The sequence below is a fragment of the Branchiostoma belcheri genome, unplaced genomic scaffold (genome assembly GCF_001625305.1).
Source record: "Branchiostoma belcheri isolate BF01 breed outbred unplaced genomic scaffold, Haploidv18h27 scaffold79, whole genome shotgun sequence".
Taxonomy (NCBI): Eukaryota; Metazoa; Chordata; class Leptocardii; order Amphioxiformes; family Branchiostomatidae; genus Branchiostoma; species Branchiostoma belcheri.
Genome location: NW_017804453.1, coordinates 289,586 through 310,253, shown reverse-complemented (window position 1 = coordinate 310,253; position 20,668 = coordinate 289,586). Strand labels below are relative to the sequence as shown.

At 40.8% G+C, this 20,668-nt stretch overlaps 2 protein-coding genes and 1 long non-coding RNA gene across 3 annotated transcripts in view; all 3 read left to right on the top strand.

The window, feature by feature from the left end:
• The window catches only part of LOC109485850 (nucleoprotein TPR-like), a 26,370-nt gene extending 21,972 nt beyond the window's left edge, over positions 1 to 4,398 (top strand). Inside the window, exons 46-53 of the mRNA XM_019789521.1 lie at positions 276 to 379; positions 645 to 748; positions 948 to 1,046; positions 1,402 to 1,585; positions 1,792 to 1,880; positions 2,113 to 2,223; positions 2,718 to 2,843; positions 3,236 to 4,398. Of these exons, the coding sequence (XP_019645080.1) occupies positions 276 to 379; positions 645 to 748; positions 948 to 1,046; positions 1,402 to 1,585; positions 1,792 to 1,880; positions 2,113 to 2,223; positions 2,718 to 2,843; positions 3,236 to 3,306 (888 nt within the window). The 3' untranslated portion in view covers positions 3,307 to 4,398. The remainder of the gene's footprint in view (positions 1 to 275; positions 380 to 644; positions 749 to 947; positions 1,047 to 1,401; positions 1,586 to 1,791; positions 1,881 to 2,112; positions 2,224 to 2,717; positions 2,844 to 3,235) is intronic.
• Positions 4,399 to 7,291: 2,893 nt separating this feature from the next.
• On the top strand, positions 7,292 to 12,988 carry LOC109485934. The gene is made up of 2 exons (XR_002141163.1): positions 7,292 to 7,662; positions 11,885 to 12,988. It is a non-coding gene; the product is annotated as an uncharacterized LOC109485934 (long non-coding RNA).
• Positions 12,989 to 14,131: 1,143 nt separating this feature from the next.
• Positions 14,132 to 20,308, top strand: LOC109485933 (L-gulonolactone oxidase-like). Its single transcript, XM_019789636.1, has 12 exons — positions 14,132 to 14,178; positions 15,234 to 15,335; positions 15,701 to 15,826; positions 16,302 to 16,399; positions 16,657 to 16,747; positions 16,910 to 17,095; positions 17,418 to 17,525; positions 17,672 to 17,748; positions 17,950 to 18,099; positions 18,294 to 18,458; positions 18,717 to 18,807; positions 19,148 to 20,308. Exons 1-12 carry the CDS (start codon positions 14,149 to 14,151, stop codon positions 19,304 to 19,306), a joined length of 1,383 nt encoding a protein of 460 aa, XP_019645195.1. The 5' UTR covers positions 14,132 to 14,148; the 3' UTR covers positions 19,307 to 20,308.
• The last annotated feature ends 360 nt before the right edge of the window (positions 20,309 to 20,668 follow it).

The window sequence follows — 20,668 nt, the reverse complement described above, 5'->3', positions numbered from 1 at the left end:
TTTATATCTTCTGGAATGGTATATTGCACATACACAAGTAACCAAACTACATGTATCTGAAGTGCACATGTATAACCAGAAACCATGATCGATTTTCCATAGATGCATGGCTTTGTAGCTGTCACACTCACAGCATGTAGATGTAAAATCACGCTGTGATTGAGAGGACACCTGCTGTATTGGGCTGAAAATGTCCTTAAGAGCTCGCAGACTTGCCGGCAAATTATTTTCCTGGTTTAAAAGGATGTCAGCTGACTGTCCATGTGTTTTGACAGGGTCACGGTGGACCAGCTTTTGAAGACGTGGATGACTGCACGGTACCCAGCACCCCGACCCTGTTTGTACCAAGAAGAACTGACGGCTTCGCGGAAGCCCTCAAGTAAGACAGCTTTGTTTATTCCTGCACAGTGTGATGTACATGTACTGTGTTTTAAAGCTGGAGGCCCCTAAGACGTGCAGAGATCCTGGTTGCAATCTCTGTTGACGGTGACTCCAATTGCAATCTTAATGCTGCCAAATTGCAATCTCCTCTGTCATGTACCTGTCATATAAAATAAAAATATCAAAATTAGAGATGCATAATGTAGCAACAAGTACCTAGTAACAGACACATAATTGTGTAATCATCCCCATGTCCGTGTCAGTTCTCCACAGATCCAGGGTGTGCGCTTCTCCTTCGGTCCTCCATCTGAGATTGCAGAGATGCAGCGAGCCCAGCCTGGATTAGCACAACTGGCTACACAGGGAGGTAAGACAGGCTTGAACAAGTTTGGACAGATTTTTAGTAGTATTTGCTTGTGATGGTTCCCAAAAGTGTTTTTTTTTTAGTGTAATAACTATGAACACTGTATGTATAGTTTTGTGGATTTACTGACAATGTTTTAGGTTTGTATGAAATAATATTACGTGACAGCATTAGTGATAAGCCTTATGTTGCTACTGTGCAGCCCTTGGCATGGATGACACCCACATGGACCTGTTGGGTGGCGAGGACGAGGGTTCAGGCCGCAGCGTTCCTACAACCCCAGTACAACTCACTGCACCAGGTTAGTCTTACCTGTCAGACAGCACCCTTTCTATCAGACAACAATTCCTGGATTTGTGTGATCCTTCATTTCCTTATTGAAGTATGATGCAAGATGTAAATGTATAATTTAAAGGACATCAAATTGAAGAACAATAGAAAGATCTCATAGCCCCACCCACCTCTGTCATAAAGTAGAAAACAAATGGTGCAAAGTAAAGAGCTGACATAAAACGACAGACTCTCTCATTGGTCGAAGCACTAATTGCCATCTTGTCATTGGTTGAACTGCTAATTGTGATGGACAGTCAGGAGTGGTCTGTTGAAGGATACATGTTTGTTGTATAAATGTCTGATGATGAAGTTTGTGTGCACAGTTACAGTGTTCAGTGAAGGTGGGCCGTCGGTGCTGGAACATGTAGAAATGAGCACAGTACAGTCCATCCCACGTGTGCCCTCCCCGCGTACATCCCCGCGAGCTGTGCCCGTGTCGGAGCCGCCCAGCGAACAGGCCTCCCAGGATGTGCCCCAGAGTACCGGGGACAGTCAGGAGGAACCCAGGTCAGGGGCACACTGCTGCAGAAATAGGACAGAAATACACTGATGGAGCTTAGTTATAGAATTTAGCCTGACATTTACAAGATATTTAACATTTTGTATAGACTATACTGCATCTGTATTGAATAATCTAGACTGTGAGTTTGATTAGAAGTACAAAGCACATCTGAGAAACACATCTTATAGTATTTCTTTCTTTTCCCAAGCAGCCTGGAAGAGGAGGAGGTAGAAGGGAGGGAGGGAGATGAAGAAACAGAAGAGCCAGAAGAGGAAAGTAAGGAGGCAGCGACATCAGGAGGTCAGGTTCTTCTCTCTGTCAATATTGGGGGTTTGTAAAAGACAACAAAACACGCAAACCATTCTTACTTATGTATGAAGTTCATGATCAATCCATCAAATATTTGGTTGCTCATTGGTCACAGCTTCTAGTTGAAAATGCCTGAATTGTGATGTATATGTACATTTACACATGTACGGGTAGTTGGAGGATTTAGAGTTGCACTGAAATTCAAGCCATGCATGTGATCCAGGTGATGCCTCTGCTCCCACTGAAGAACCAGCAGCTGAAGCTGAAGCAAGTGGACAGGTGCAGGCATCCTCATCAGGTGCTGGTCCCTCTACAGGTGCCACGGGGAGCACAGGTAGAACTTTGAACTGGACTATATACAACTATTTCATTGCACGATGTTTCATTTTTGGAAGTGGATTTAGACTCTAAATTAGAGTTCCAACTGTGCATGCGTGGTGTGATGCATTGTATCAAAGTTGAAGGCCCCCAGGACAAAAATCACATTTGGACATGTAACAAGCAAGGTCTAGACAAGAAATGTTCACAAGTTAAGGAACTTCACCTTTGTCCTCACACATGTGTGGTTACACATGTGTAGTACTCTCAATCTGCTTATAGTAGCAGATTTTGACGTCTTTGCAGTCTTCATACTGCACCAAGTTCACTAAACTTGATCTGCAAACAGCATTGCTACCGGTAATTTTTCTCTCCTGATTTGAACATATTATTAATTTGAAAGAAAGGTGAAACAACCAAAGACCAGGGTGTAAGTCAATGCTACATGTACCTTTACATTCAAATGTAGTAAGCATAGTAGAATGAAGCCTTTCCTGGGATGTTTTCCAGAATCCAGACCCAAGCCCAACATAAAGCCAGTGGTGTGGTCAGAGGGCCCCAGCACCTCACAACCTCCCGCTCCAACTCAGCACCATCCACAGAGGGGCAGGGGCAACCGCAGGATGAGAATTAGAGGTGAGGAACAGATCATTACACTACACTGTATCACATCCATAGTGTTACATGTAAATGGCCAAGTGGTTAGTCTTGGGAACAAGAGATAGAGAGGTTATAGTTTTCAGTCCCAAACATTCCTAGCTAGACATTGTGTTCTTGGGAAAGGCTTTCATCATGCCACCCAGTTGGGGAGGTAAATCTGTATCAGTATAGCCGGTATAACCGCCCTTTGGCGTAACACACCACCACACCAGTAAAGGCAGTGAAAGGAGAGGAATGGGCACCACTTTTCAATACAGTGCCTTAGAAACAGTGGATAAACAACCTACTGCCCATATGGCCTCATAAAGGCTATGGGGACTTTAAACTTGCTTACCATGCATGATGGTCTTGTGTGTTTACTTCCACAGGATCAGCTGGTCCACGTCGGGGGTTCCGAGGGTCAAGAGGAGCGGGCCCGCCGCGTCAGCAACCTTTCTAGCTGCTCTCATCTGTCAATCACATTAGTCATTACATCCCTGGATGTGCTGTTGCAATTATGTACATGTAAAAGACTTGTACATGTGCTTCAAGAAATACTGAATGAACACCAGACTACAGACCAAATGCTTAAGAAACTTACTGTTAATGGTTACTGTTTTGGTGACATAATTACAATATGAAGAAGACAGTATGTGGACATTGTAGTTATCAGTGGTACTGTGTGTGCTGATATACTGTGTATTAAGATGTAGGATCTGAGTTTGGCAAAGCAAAATGTGTTAGAAATACATTTAATGTATAAATATGGCTATTCATGCTACCTAATCAAAAATTTTCTGAAAGAAGAATATTTAGGAAGGAAGCATAATTATGTAGTTTCTGCTGTCAGTGCCTACTGCCTAATGTACATTTGTAGGTTTAGCATTGTGCCATATTGTCTGTATCTGATTTGGCAGCATTAGTTATAACCACCATTGTAATTAGGTTGTAGCTGGAAGTGTAACAAGAATAAGATACACATGCTTTTAGAAAAAGACAACACGCTGTTCCCATTCACTTACCATTGTAATACATATATCACCCCCCAAATTGTGTCTTATGATGATGCAGTAAGGATCTCACATCACAGAGTAATAAGCCCTTTCACAGTTAAAATGCACATGTGCAAGGACATAGGTGAAGTCGTCAAACTTTTAAACACTTCTTGTCCAAAACATGCTTGACACATATGTCCAAACAGGTTTTGTTCATGGGTCTTCAACTTTCACATACTAGTGGTATCCACCATGTGGCTTATTGAGAGCTTTAGCATTAGCTTCAATATTCATGTAAGTTTAATGAAATGTTTTGTGCAACATATAAATTGGAACTGTGATGTATCCCTCATCATTTGGGCAACTACTCTGTTGAGATAGCACTGTTAAATCAATATATATATAAAATAGGAGTTACTTGTATCACAAAAACCTTTTTTGCATTCCAGTATAGTTTTGCTTCTTTTACTCGTCAGCAGGATGGTTCTACAGACCCCTGTTGGTCGGGAAGAATTATATGTGAATAAAGATTTAAACCAGTAAAAACTTAACTCAAGTTTCTTCAATAATTTTAAGGTGGTAAAACTACAAATGCGTTGTAATGGCACAAATAGTCAGAACCTTTCCAAGTTATCATTCTAAGACACTAGTAGACTCTATCAGTTTTCCAACATTTTTCGGCAATTTACGGCATTTATTTTAGTGATTCAAATCAACACAATGAATATTCCACATCGTCCACTGATGAAAATGTTAAATATATATGTAAGTAATGGGCTAGACGGACAGCTAGGCAGCACTCCCAGCACCTTAGAGATACCGTGAACCCCCGATGATATGATTACCAGGCCATTCCTCCCCCTGTATGCCAATATAATGGCCGTAACTAGACCCTTTTAACTGCAGCGCGTACTTCAACGATGTGTACTTCATGCACACAGTCAACAATGCATATTAAAGTTTTTAGGTGTGGACGGCTTCTGTCATGGCATGTCAAAGACTGTTGTGGCAACTAATTTAAGCTGTGTTATAATTGAATTAGCCGTCCCATTACCCAAACATAAAGGGTTAGCCCATAGTTAATCAGTGCCAGCGTAGAGTATGAAGTGAAGGTATAGACTTTCATCAGCTGTAGTTTGAACTGTTTGAGTACTAGTGTACGATGTCTGCCATGCCAGGACCTGGCCCCCTCTTTTAGGTTCCTCCATGTTGCACTGTGCAGACATGGCCTAGGCTATGCTGCCTTTAAACTACATCTTGTGCCTTTCACGATCTGGTCTTTCCCCTATACCTACTTTTGGGGCCTCCATGTGATCTATGGTGGAAACACCTGTAACTCTCACCCGTAAAAGTATTGAATAGTAACGGCACGGTCACATTCATCGGGCGTCCTCGTACGATTTAGATGTAGAATTTCCAAGCTGGCTGTGACAGAACCAAACGCCAACAAGCTAGGATTTGAGACAGCCTTTCCAACAAGACAGCTGAATTACAATGTATGTACGATAAACTCACGGCTATCGCAAGAATGCCATATTATTGTACGACGAATGTGTCCGCGCCAATAGTTATCATCATTGGTCACTAAAGAAAACTGGTGTCAAGATACTGAGTGCGACTATCCGGGATATCCAGAGGAAGTTTTGTTAAGACGTAGTTATACCCAAGTGATTAATCTCTCTGGCCTGTTTTGTTTGACCAAGGCTTTGTTTCCATCCAAACAGGTCAAAACATTCCGATACTTCAGTCCCGCGGCTTGTGACAGGAGGATTTATAAAAAAAAGTCCTCTTCTGATGTCCTCCAAATATCCGCAACATTTAATCTGCACTGGTCGCCAGTCTTAACTTTAAACCTGTTACTGGGTAATTATCTTCGGCAAAATGTAATTAACTGATTTGTTATGAGTCGCACGATCCTTTGATCCAGTATGTAAATTATAACTCGAAATCGCCGACATCATCGTTTGGTTTACTAAAGGCGGTCTTTTAGTTTTAAGCCTTCGAATTGTGCAAAACTGGTTTTAAACCTTCCTGCTATGAGCTTTTGAAAGGGCGGAGCTAGCTGGAATATAAAGGGAGGTGATTTGAAGTGCCCGTGCCAAAGCAATCTCTTACGTCATGAATAAGGTTCAAGTGGAGGCGAGAGAGGCAATCTGTAGACCCACCCAGGGGCATGAAAAGGAGGGGAAGAACAGCTAATCTTTATTGACGCAAATCCCACACGTATAACGTGACGAGAGAAAGCTCGACCATGTGTGGATCTTGTGAGATATCACGCACGTCTTTAGTCCAATTCAAAGGAGTAACGTTTCAAGGTGTGTTGTGCACGTGTCCCAACATTAAACTTGTATATTTTAACTCATTGCTAAATATTGACTAAAAGTAAAATATCACCTCATAGAAAGTGTATCGTGACGGACAAAGGTTGCTTTGTGGCCTAAATGTTTCAAACACTGATGTAGAATTCAGTATAGAAACAATTTCGAGAATCGCTTCGTGGCCTTTTCTCAGCTTGCAATATATAATCAAGATCAAATTGAATAAGAGAGCATCCATCCATTCTATAATCGTTCGTGTATATAGTCCTACAAAGGCATCTCATATCAAAGTTACGAGTGCAGGTCGACTTTTTTTACGCTTATCCTAACATTCACGCTAGCCATTATCTAGAACTGAGTGCTGAGCAACTAAAGTGGTGTACACAGGCACAAAACAACGAGACAGTTGGTAAATACACGAGAATCACCAGCAAACTTCCTTCTTCGTGGATTTTTTTCATACAAATGTCAATAACCCAACCAGAGTCGATCCGGTCTTTTCTAGATCTGTGCCCGTTCACATACGTGCGTCGTACGATCACAAACCTGGCATAGTCCTGAAAAATGTCAACTGTCTTGTAACTCTAGCTTAGGCAGTCCTAGATCTCTGTCAACGGTTCGTTCTGTCACAGCCTGCATGAAAACTCTACGACATGCATGAAACAATCGTACGTTGACCTACGGCGAATGTGACCTCGCCGTACCACAGAAGGTGGATTGTCTGATGGTGTGCGTCAAACATGGCAACAAACGAGTTTTTAAAAAGTATAATCCACACTACATGTAAGTGTATTCTGGAAACCAGGGCGTAGTCGACGGTCTAATAATGTTAATCAATGCAGAAATTTACTGCCGTGATTTTGCTCTGTTTATCCCTAGTTGTTAAAGTTATCACCACAACCTGTTAAGGCTCACGATTTCAATTAATTCACTCCCTCAGCTAAGCGCTTCCAATCGATGCCGCAAACATCGCACTTTCACTGCGATTCAATAACACTCAACGTGAAAAATCGCCGGGCGCTGTTGACACGGGAGAGCTTGTTAATTCTGCTAGTTTTGTCGTCGCTACCTACCGAGGCACGGTTCTCTAAATATTGATCGCCCGTTGCCAGGACAACGTTTCAAAACAAACTATTCATCCAGAGACTCACTACGCGTTCGACCAGAACTTAATGACCCTGTGGTTAGAAGAGACGTGTACTCGCTCCCTCTAGTGCAGCTGGAAGAACTTCTCTTCAGATTTACCCCAAAAGACTGTCTTTTCATAAAAAAATACATAAATATGGGCTGTGGAGGAAGCAAAACGGCGGCAGAGCCGAAGGCAGACGACAACAGCCGACCGGAATCCTCGCCGAAACAAGAAGTCGCAGTGAAGCCGGTAGTCAGAGAGGAAATGGAAAATGAGACCGAGCCTGCAGACGACGCCGGCGAGAAGGAAGGCCAGACCGGAGAAGGAGGAGGAGAAGGACAGCAAGAAGCGGCAGAGTCTTAGAGAGAAGCCCGGTAAGCTGTGTAAACACTTGTAGATGGAGTAGTCGTGCACAGAACTGTTGATAAAATCTCTTCACAAAAACAGGCCGGTCTCACGGAAGTGTTGGGTTCAGTAGTTGTCGGTTGTCACGGACATGCGGGCTGGATATAGAGTACAAATAGAATGTCAATCCCCGCCTCGGGCGTTTAACGTCTCGTTTGATGTCAGTCTTAAAATACCAAACAGACAACGTATACCTTCGTGCAGTCATTATAAATCTTCAGTCAGCGCCCTTTTTCGCTGTTCCACGTCCCCCGTTTAGCTTTTTTGTAAATTCATTCCCCTGGCAGAAAATAATAACGGGTAGCTTACGCGGATACACGGCTAGTACTAACGCTTTGTTACGGAATTAACAGTGTTGTTGACAATTTAGGGACTGTCCTCAGTTGAACTCCTCAGTTGAACCTCAAATTAGAAGGCTGTTTTCGCTCGCCATGTTGTATTGTAGGAGCAACCCGCCATATTAAAGTCCGTGTTCAGAAATCAATATTCATGCACACGACCACACGTACCATTGCTACAAAAATCTATCTGTATATTTGGTGACAGGAAGAAAGCTTGTATAACCTGCAAACCGTGAAAGGATATAATCGTTTCAGTTATTTTGAGACCATCAAGGCGATCGTAGACATATCTCTCCAGAACCCTTTGAGAGAATTTCGGGGAACACTCTAAAGCTAAATGTGTCCAAGTACCAGAGGTTACACCACTTGACTGTTCACTAGCGGTTGTTCACATTTGTTAAGGGTAGGACGTTCACATTGACATTACTTAACGTCAAGTGTCAACAAACTATCCAACAGTTTTTGCTTCTAAACCTTCATTACTAAATGTACATGCGAAACAAAACATGTACAGACATAAGTGTGTTAGAGTCGGTGGTGTCCATGAGCCCTATGGCCTACTTTCACCTGAACACATATCTACCTGGGCTTCAAGTAGGGCAGGTTGCTAACGCCAGAACATAGCTAGTCTCACTTCAAATCATACCAATGGGCGAGTGTGGCTCATTATCAAGGGCTCACGAGGCAAAACACATGGCTTGAGGCGAACCCGTAGAATCCTAATTGACGTAGAAAAAATTACGGCACCGGTACGGTTTTACATGTCGTGACTTAGCGGATGCAGAAATCATACCCCGAATAGTAACGTGTTTCAGATCCACGAACAATGAGTCAAATGCTCTCAGTACGTCGTATGGATGTAATTCAAGCGGCAAACAGCACCACTTGTTGCGCCACCATTCCGAAATAAGTAGAACCAGACAGCTGAAGCGTGGGCCCAGTGATAACATGAATTGACGTGCGTCAGTCTACCGTGAAACCTAATTTTCAAGAACACTATTCCCTGTTCCGTGTGTTATTCTTTTCGTCTAATCACATAAGACCCCCGGCCCACAGGTATATATGTATACTGTGGGGTTGAAAAAACGTGGTGTATAGGAAAAGATTTTTTCCAACAATATGCTTTACTTCGTGAAAAGCACTTTTCAGAGTTACCAAAGTGAGCAGTAGCCTCCTTGTCAGGATCTACCAATCGGACTTTTTGAGGCTTATAATACGCTTCTTGTGCGACACCTTCTACCTCGTAGAGCCTGCCAAAGAGGCTACGTAGGTAAGCAGGGCCGGGTTATCACTCACAAGTACGGATGCGGATGTGGCATGTTTGGGCGTTGCTACCTGTCCTAACATTGGCGTTACACCTCGAAAAAACCACGTCACGTAATCTCTTGCTCTTTTGTTATAGATTTTAAAGTATCTACTACCTGGGAGGTAACGTTTGCCAAATGGAATTACTGTGGTGTCACGAAATGCCAGTAGCTCTGTCGCCGGTGCAAAAGGACGTGCCGTAGGGAAGGTTGCTGATATATCAGAAACCGGGCAAATTCACCAATATTCACTCGTGTGTTCGTGGATTTCTGTTCAAGTAAGACCTATCGTTTGGAGTTTCTTCCGACAGCCCCTACAAAAGTCAAACACAAAAATACTTTCATCACCTTTCATTAAATTTTGTGAGAGTAAGATGATATATTTCAACAAAACGAAAGGTTTGTCCAAATAAGCAAATGAAAAGAACAACTTGACCATGAATAATACATCTTAGATAAATCTATCTATCAAGTCCGAAATGGAAGTTAAATGTTTTGTCACGGATTGTAAACTGTACACTTGGGTGGTTGCCAATGAAAGCCTTGGCGACAATGGACGTGTTTAGGTAACATACATGGTGACATCCACCCTTGTGTCGGGGTCGCCAAAACAAAGCCAACCGTCATGCCAACAGTAGCCCTGGGTACACCTCAAGTTGTGGTTACCTTTGTCCTGTGGCCTTGCGCCGACAAGTGACACAGATATGCAACTTCCGACATCTCTCAGCAACCCGCCCATCTTAACACGCCGTCAGAACTTGCTGATGATAATAAATCTGGAATTATTACGTGGTGAAGCATCGGAAAAAATGTCGTGTTTCCGGTTACCCGACCGAGCCTAGTAAAACCCTGCCAACCTTAACCTTTTTTGCAATAAGGGATCGGCAACAGACAAGGGAATAAGGTTTTCTATCTAACATCTGAGTGATAAAAGCGTGAACCTTGTAGAATCGTTTGACGATTTACTTCTTTGTTCAGTTCATTAACATATGCTTGTGCGTAAACCGTACATTTGTTGCTAAATCTATTGTATCTAAATTTGGATGCAAGTAAAAGAGGATATCAATATAGGACAGAGAACAGGAGAAATTAAAGACGGCACGTAACAATCAAAAGTAAACGACCATGTTAGTCTACCATATGTTTCTGATTGTACACAGTAACGTCCATCTATGACAGTGGTGTTACGAGTCAAAGAAATACATCGGTCGATGAAAAAACATAGTGCAGGAAGAAGCCCACCGTTTAACGTTAGATATCGTGTTGCTAGGACAGAGGCACGCCGGGCGCAGCCTGCTAGTTCTCAGTTCGCGATCGTCAGATGGGATGGCTCATTTTTTCCACAGGTTATTCTGAGTAAGTAAGTTATTCTAGGAACAACTAGTACGTGGCAACATTTAAAACCAGCAAAAAAACTACGTACATACAATACGCTCTCATTATAATGATCCGGAAAATTCCCAGAACAGTGATCGACACTTTGGGATCAACCAGTAACTTATATTGCCCAACGCTGAAGGCATTTTTTTTCGAATTTGCAACAAGAAAATCATTAAATCTCAAATACTAGAACTACATCGTCTATGGAAATGTTTGTTGCTTAGAAATGGTCAAAACACACAACAGTGTGCATGGATACAACGGGCGTGTATTTATTTACCTAGAGCAATAATTAGATTAGCTACGAGCCAATACTGGGGATATTTGACAAGCAAACTAATCTGTGTGGAGCAGGGTGGAAATCCGTCACTGGGCATGTCATAATCACGTAATCATGAGAAGTAATGACATCATTAACCTGGATGGGCCTCTCACGTGAGGATGTTTGTATCGTTCCCATGGCAATGGAAGAAAGGGAGGCTGGACAATGAGTACACTACAAACGTCACAGAGTAGAGTGCATTGCCCTCGTACATGTATTGAAAATGAGAAAAAAATAATTTGGGAAACAGTTCTGGATTGCTTCTGCCTTGATTGAACTTGTCCGTATTTTTCAGTCTCTTGTTAAGGCCCATGATGAAAGGACAAAAAAACAACAAAGTGAAACAAACGCTAGATTGCAAAAGGTCAGGGTCGCCGTCCATGTATGTCCATGACGCTACTTCTATTTATAGTTTTAAGATAGGAAAAAATTGCACGACGTTGCTAGCCTCTAAACTATATATATTGGTATCCTTTATTTCAAATATTGGCTTTATTGACAGATTTTGAAATACACCACTGTGTAGACCTCTCAACAACTAAAGCAGCTCGTTCAGTCAAGTGGTCTCTAGTGAAGTCGTTAGAACACAAAGGAAAGTGATCTGTTCAATGTGGAACATTTGACTCCTGTAGAAATTGGAAGTATGAGAAGTTTAAAATAAACACTAACGTGAAAAAAATTCTGCATCTTCTTGAATTTTCATATCAACGCAGGGTTGCATTGGTATTGTTGAATTCGATTTTTGATAAGCCTGTCATTCACATCATCGTCCCTCTACGTTGGCTATATTTGATGTGAGTATAATTTCTATTCAGTCTTATCTCAATATAACTTTTTCTTTCAGATTTTAGAACTTGCCCACCAGATCTTCAACTGACTCAACCATTGACTCTTCCTGTTTCAACCGCGACTCAACATAACAAAACTGGATTCATGATCAGCTAGATGCAGTTCAACCTTTCGCCACTGTGTGTCGCCTGTGGACTGTGCAACACCTGGGAGATGGTGCCACGATCTTATCATCAACCCGAAATTCATGACGACATTTTTACTGTGGGGTACTGTATCCGATGATGACTGCCGTACAGAGTGGGGCCATATAACGCTGTCTATCAAATATACGATGTAAATACTAGTAGCTCAAAGGCTAGGGAAATAGAATGGAAGAAGTCAACTATCAGTACCATTGAACACAATCATCTTATCATCTATAGAAAATGCATTGCAAATATGATATAATGGTGTATAATATTTTAAGTTCGATTCAAGTAAAAAATGTATTTTCATATTGTAAGGTTGTGTATGTGAATAAGGTCTTCTTGGGTTTGGTCTTTAACGTTTGTTTGCTGCTATCATTGTCAATATAGGCATGAAAACGTAGAATGGTTTCGCACAAATCCAAATATAACTGTATCAAAGAAAGAGAAACACATGACGATTATCTTTCAGAATCAAGAGAGTGTTTTCTTTCCTTGCATGGCTGGGGATCCCGGCAATTGAAATCAAAGAAGTGCAACATCATATATGTAGATATGAGGTAGACCTAACCCTTTTTCTGTCGTTGGCTTACGGCTTGGACTCATAAGGTTACCTTGTAACGTCACCTTGAGAAGATTACGTGTAAAAGTTCAAACATTTCTGTAATAGGGGAAGTAGGGCCGAGGAAATATTTTCTTCGCTCTTACCTTCAACCTGTGAAGAAGACTGTGTATATACGTATACCATCTTGACTGTAAAGTGTAAAGAGCGTAATCCTACACTCTGTTAAGACTACATTTGCGGGGGACGCAAGGATTCAAGGTCATTTGCGGTTTTTACCATCGGTGAGCAGCCAACGTCCACATTCTGTTGTGGTTATGACAGATAGATGTAAATAGTGTAATTCTATTTCTAAACAATCTGTACTCAGAAACGGTCCATATTTGTAATAAACCATTGGATTTTTGTCTCTCTGACGTTGTTATTGTGTGAATATACGTTACAACTGCATGAATGGATATCTATATTTACGATAGAAAGGGGGAAGCGGGAACGGAGGTATCGATTTGTGTGTGTTTGTCTGTGTGTTTGTGTGTATGCTTGTCCAGGAGAGACGGTCGCATGGTTGCAGGAAGAGATTGTAGCTATTTGGTTATTTGATTGACAGGGTGGGAGAAGGTGGGTAGTACATGAGAAGTGGTTGACTGTGTGGAATACCTGATTAGATTACGTCATACAATCCCCTCTAGCTACAGTTCCAATATATCAAGATTGAAGATCACTTACTTGAACATTGCAATGGGACCACTGAATTACGTCCAATTTACAAAGTTTAAAAACCATTCACTACAAACAAACGGTATTTTTAAATATCATCATATATGTACATTCACAAGAACACAGAAACACTTCCAGGAGGTCTGATCACAACAGTATATCAAAACAAGAGGCTACTTAGTTTGAGGTCGGCCATATGTTCAGTTCTGTCATTCGCGCAACCCCATAGCTATTCCAGTTCTGTTGGTCCACCAAATATATATGACGTTAATATATGTTAGCGGTGTAAATAGCGCCATCTTACGCTCTTGATAAAACTGCAGTTGGGGGGACGCAAAAGACTTGGCTATACCAATTTTATGATGGGGCAATTAAGTCCCACGTGTGAGCGCTAACATTCTCCATTGTGATTAGTAACTTGCCTCTAATCACTAGTCCAGTGTATACTAAACAGTGGTTGTCTGTCTCCTATATGGCCTATATATATATATATACCTTATGCAATCAGCCTTCGGGCATAATTTTGCAAATAAATTCTGTATTATAATTATGATTATTAGCATTTATACTATAAAACGAATACTAAACAGGCACGTGTCGCATGTCGTATTTAAACAGTAACCTGACCTATTAGAAGTTATAAGTCGATAGTTGCCTGTAATAAGTCCTTGCGTAAAGGCAGCGATGATATTTACATAAAATACCACCCTCCCAGAACAATTGGTTCCCACCGATGATAGTTTGAACCGTATGCAATGAGGTTCGGCTATTTCGACCAATAGCGCATCAGATAACCGGGTCAGCTGCTGACATGCCACGCCCCTTTCCTCACCAACTCATTCAAGTGCCATCATGGCGGGAGATGCAGACAGACCGGCAGTGGTGAGTTTAGCGTTTCATTTCGCCGCATTGCACACGTATGAGGGCAGATAACTTCCTTTAAACGGGTCTGAGCGAGTCTTCTAACTTTCGAGACGATACTTACGTAGATCCGGTCGGGATAGGAGCGTCTATTCACCGTATAATTTTCACCGATCGCACACGTTACGCGACCCGGCGCGAGAACAAACCATGGGGCTGCACAGAGGGGGAATGATTTTGTGTTTTGAAACGCTTCTAAAGGCACAATTGAAGGATTGTTCCTTACTGGTGTACTGAATGGTTTTTGAATTTTGCTAACGCTTGCATAAGTTCGGTGATTGATTGCCTACGGCCGGATCCGTGCTTTGTCTTTGCCGGCCCCACGCATGTGCCTGTAGGGCCGGGTCAATAAAGCATGCATGTCACGGCGTGGTTATGTAAAGCAGATGTGCGTGCATGACACAGCAAAAATAACAATCGATTTAACCTTATTATTACACACAATAAAGATTAAACTGAATATAGTTATCTTGAGAAGTCCTTACTGTATGTATTTATCGATGTCTTTCCAGCCTCATTTGTATAGTTGTCCCTTTTAAGAATGTTATTTACATTCAGCCATGTAACGGTTAATAATTCGAGGGTCTTAGTGACTCTTAGAAAATTTTAACTTTTTTTCCCATTTGGGCGCTATAACAGTTATAGTCAACTAGTGAACATTAGAAAACTAAAGTGCCACCATATGATGTTGCAGCTATTTTTCTCAGCTGTAAATGTTGTTTTCACAGAGAGGTTATAAATATGGATGAATTGAACCTTAAATAGTTTAATGGCTCAATAAAATACCAGTCAGTTGCACTTGTTTACCTTTGTGTTCGCAGGTTTTTGATGACTGCAACTAAGTTCCTTGTCAAAATGACTTGGCAGAACATTTAATTGTAAAGTAAACATTTGTTTAAGCTCTGTCTAAAAGCTCCTTGCTTGTACTAGTATACAAATACACAATAGAAAATAGGTGGTGTAGTTGGCACTTGGACATTGATTGTAATGGGCTGCCTTTCTTCTCATGTGTTTAGATGACAGGGCAGACAGGAAGAAAGTTCACCAACTGGGCAGAGACATTCTCCTGTGAGCCAGAGCTGTTCTTCGAGCCAACTACTACAGAGGAAATAAGACAGGTAAGAAAGTGAGGAAAAACAAACAACTCCTGGCATCTGTGGTGACATGTAGTCTGACTCGGAGCTCAGAAAGATGCCTTTTTGTGGAAAGAGATAGTAACTCTTACTCTGCACATCTTTTGCTCTGGTGCTCTGCAAAAATTTTAGTCATGACTTCATTTTTGAATTCATCCTTCACAAGTCAAGGCAATTGCCAATTATCAATACACCCACATGCTGTCAACCTACATGTACACAAACAGATACACAAACCCACAGTTCAACCACCTAAAACAATACTTCCCTACCCGGAAGTAGTAAAAGGACTTTATTTATTATACATTCTTGTACATTTATATATTTACATGTATTTTTTGTAATCCAAGATCCTGGAAAAAGCCAGACGTCACAGCAAGCGTGTGAAGGTGTGTGGGTTTGGGCACTCCCCCTCGGACATAGCCTGTACCACAGACTACATGATCAGTCTGGCCAAGTACAGACAGGTGTTGGAGGTATGTGTCAACTCCTTTACTTCTGTCTGTAACAGCAGACTTTTAATAGAGCAAAATCAACACTGTGTGTGAGCTTTCCTAGTTACAGCAAACATTGTAGCATCCACTACAGTGGCTGACATGTATTAATTATAATGTTGTCATTAGTCACTAGTATTGACATTAGATTGACAGCTAACTTTACACAAGAGATGTGTGTACAGTACACACATTTACATCAACAACCTTGACATTCAATTTGATCTTCGATCACACTGTGCATAACTGCCCTTTGCTTTAACAGCCAACCTTCTTAGGCATCCGGTGCAGCAGCTACTGGTTATATTACACCAGCTGATCTGTAATGCGTTTGCACACCTGTGAGTGTTGTTCAGTGCCTATTGAGGTAACAGCCTCAGATGAGATCTGTTCCAAATCCACAATTTCTGTTGCACAAAATCTTTCTGAACCATTTTCCATCTCTGTCCTGTCCAAGGTTGATGAGGAGAACTGTGTAGTGACAGTCCAGTCAGGAATCCTGCTCAAGGAGCTGAATGAAGAGGTGTTGCCAAAATACAACATGGCTCTCTCCAAGTAAGGACATACAAAAGTCAACACAATTCTGTTCACATTTTCTTTGCAGTTTCATGGACTACCGTTATGTAAATTTATATATGTAAATTTCCAAATATTTAATGTCATGCTGTTGATTTGAATTGTCTCACAGGACTGAAACATAGTATTTAACCTTCTCCTTGCTGCATTATCCCATAGCCAATAGAGAATTGGTAGCCAACTGGTTTCTTAAGTGTGCTAGAGGTTACATTTACATGTTAACTTCCTTCCAATAGTCAGGGAGCAGTGTCAGAGATCTCTGCTGCAGGGGTCATCTCCACTGGAACTCATGGTACAGGCAAGACCTTTGGCATCTTTGCAACACATGTGAGTCCATTTTTTGTGAGGAAACAACTCTAGATGTATGTACACATGTAGACTCTAAGATATTCAAATGAAAGATTATCAGTGATAATCATTACAAAGATTTCCGTACAAAAAGTTAAGTTTTACAACCTAAGTTGAATGACTCTCTCATACTATATGTAGGTTCTGGAGATGACCATGATGACAGCATCAGGAGAAGTACTGAGGTTGTCTCGTGAGGAGAACAGAGACATGTTCCTTACAGCATTGGTGGGTCTGGGCTCCCTGGGAATCATCCTCACAGTCAAGATCCAGTGTGAACCTGCTTTTAATCTCCACCAGGTCCAGTTCAGCTGCTCACTCGATAAGGTGAAAATCTTCTCTCTATGGCTGCTTTGCTTTTGGTTTGTATGTTTGTTAGCATAGTTATTTGAAGATAAAAGCCACAGGAAGTAAGGAAGGAAAATGATCAAATTGGAGGTCGAATTATTTATCTGCAGGCAGTGAGAAAACTGTGATTCACGGCTGTTTTTGTCTTGTTCAAAAGGACAGAAAAGAGTCGACAGCAGTTTTAAGCTATTTGTATGTTGAAGGGGATATTGAAACTGTTAAACTCTGGAAGGATATGCAGAGATTTTATTATTTTTCACTTTCTGGCATGATGGTATTAATGTTTTGTATTTCTTTGCAGATGCTCAGCACTTTAGACAAGCACCTGGATGAGAATGAACATTTTAAGTTCATGTGGTATCCACATACAGATGGGGTGGTGGCATTTCTTTCCAACAGAACAAAAAAGGTATCTGTGAATTTTCCTTTCAGCATCATTGCATCTTAATTGTTGGTGCATAATAATACATGTACTTTTTAATAACCTATTAAATGTGAAATCTGTATGATGAGGACTGCTTTTACTACATGTATGTTTTTCTATGTATTTTGCAGCCAGTGCAGACCAATCCCAGCTGGTTTTGGGATTATTTTGTGGGCTACTATTTGCTGGAGTTTCTCCTGTGGTTGAGGCAAGGAAACTGATTTCATTTCCTACAGCTCAGATAAACTTTTAAATGTTGCTATACTGAAACATGAAGTGAGTCTGTGTACTAATGTGAACTACCACTGTCTGTGGCTATAATCTCTCCCTGCATGATCTAATTTTGAAATTAACTGTATGGACACACATACACAATGTACCTTACCTTGTTGTTTCCTGTTTTCAACAGCACATTTTGTTCAGACCTCCTACCATGTATCAACAAGTTTTACTACAGCTACATCTATGCTGTACCGTCAGAGCGGGTGGATCGCAGTGACAAAGTCTTCAACTTTGAATGTCTTTTCAAGCAGTATGTGACAGAGTGGTCTTTTCCAAGGTATGGTTCTCAATGCTGGTAGTTTGACAATGCCTGTTAGCTTCACAATCCTCAGGGTTTTTTTTGTACAAAGGTTTTGTTTTGGGTGTGTCTGTGTGTGTTTGCTTGTGTTTCATCTGTAATTACCAAATGCTAGGAATGTTGGAGACACTGGGACAGGCTGCTAACCACATGCATTTCTTATAATTGTGTAGGAGTGAAACTGCAAATGTGCTGCACACTTTACAAGACTGGGTCAAGTCCCACCCAGAACACAAAGTTCACTTCCCAGTGGAGGTTCGGTTTGTCCGATCGGACGACATCTACCTTAGCCCCTGCTACCAACAAGACAACTGTTACATCAACATCATTTCTTACAGGTATAGTTACTAGTATTTGAGTTCACTACTGTCAAAGACTAATATAAAGGCTTGTTTGAATAGATTCTTTGTTACAATTAATTCTTTCTTACAATTTAAGTTTTGTCATCATGTGCAAATACAACAAGTTGCACCCATTGTAGATGCTTTGTTGTCTGGCTGTAGGTTATGATATGGTCACATCTGTCATTGGCTGTCCAGGCCCTAAGGCTCTGTAAGCTCATTAAAATGACTACTGTCCCATCTATGATGTTCCAGGCCGTATGGAAAGGATGCACCAAAGGATGCCTGGTGGGACATGTATGAGAGCGTCATGCACAAGGTTGGAGGGAAACCTCATTGGGCAAAGGTTGGTTGTTTTCATATACTTGTACATGTTGAGAAATGTTAAGGGAAAAGTCCAAAACACATATCTAGAAGAGTATAATGGGTGTTGCTGTGGGCTTGGCAAGATTTGTGAGCAGTAGCAAAGCCACTTTGCAGGAGTAGTCACTTGAAAGTGCATCATGCTTCACCTCAGTTGAGGATGGCAAAAGAAGAGCTGACTTAAAACCTTTCAGTGCTATTTTTTTTATATTTGTAGGTATCATTCCTGAAAGTGCCATTTTACACAACTTCAAACTGAAGAACAGTCATTTAGATATTGGAAATTTATGTACTAATATGAATTTCAATATTTTTAAATCCAGGCTCACAAGGTGACACCTGAGCAGTTTCAGAAGCTGTACCCAATGTTTTCCAAGTTCTGTGCCGTTCGGGAGCAGCTGGACCCACAGGGCATGTTCCTGAACCCCTACCTGGAGCGCCACGTTCTCGGCATGACCCCTCAGACACAGTTTGACGTTTGACAAATCTATAGGAAAATATCATAGGTCATGCACTGACCTTTACACGGAATATGGACAACTAAACTGTTTTCCATGTTATTGTAAAGAGTATGCGATACTGAATGTCTTGATTTAGTAGTAAGTTACTAATGCACAACTGAACTGCAAGTTTGTGTTTATTGAACTCCTAACTTTTAAATCAGCTTATCAGTTGTACCAAGTTTTATCATGTGCACAAAGGACATAAATAGAAAGTTGAAATGCAATAACAGGACATAGAGGTCTTGGATGATGAGCACATTATTGTATTACTATTTTTGTACCAGGAAATGCTATTTTGTGCCAAAACTGTATGAGAGTGCATGATAATTATCACAGTGAGTACATACAGTTATTTTTACTAAAACTAATTGTCTTCCTCTGGTTATTATGAGTGGTAAGACTTAATGATACTATTAAGTTGTTATTTGTAGAGTAAAGATGCAAAACTCAATATTGGAAAACAGTAACAGCACAATGTATTGATTGAGTTTATGAACAAATATTTAGATATTTAAGAAGTGGTTGCTGAGTACTTGAAGTAGAAAATAGATTATGTTTTCAAAGTACATTGGTCACTACAGTTTTGTGAATGATGTTGAAGTGATAAATTTTAGGTTTGGAAAGTTGAAGTGCATGGCATGCTTGTAATAATGCACTTGCTTTTGCCATTGTGTTCCAACTTACAATCATTCCTGTATGTAAATTCTGTACTTTAGCAGGCTGTACAAGCCTGTACAAATAAACTTGTGTAAACAATTGAGTAAACATGTCAGAAATTATCTTATGAACAAGTACATGTAACATTATATGGATCAATCAATATGTTGATGTATTTCATACACTAAGCATCGTGTACATAACGTTACATGTACACAGTGTATTTACAACACTGCTTCCAGAATACATGATGTACAATGCATATGTGGAGTATTACATGTATGCGGCTAACATTTCTTTCATTAAAGCAGATGGGAAGTGTGACTTCTTGCATTGTTTACTTTCCTTGTTCCATGTACATACAGAATGTACAAATGTATGAGCATTAATCCTACTTTATTGATAGGATGCTAGTAAAAAAAATCCATTTGTTAAAACTGAATGAATACCCACTTGTTTTTTTTTAAGTTCAGCATGCCAAAACTAAATAAGCTAAAGGAAAGGAAATCCCAATTTCATCTATATATCTATACATGTAACCATTCTACAGTGGTGCTGATGCTGTCCTATCAGGCTATCAAAGGTCACTGGAAAATTGAGTACATAGTGTCAAATCATGGACTGCATGATGTATTACATCACTTCCTGAATTCCTCCATATACCATCACCTTCAGGCTCGACCT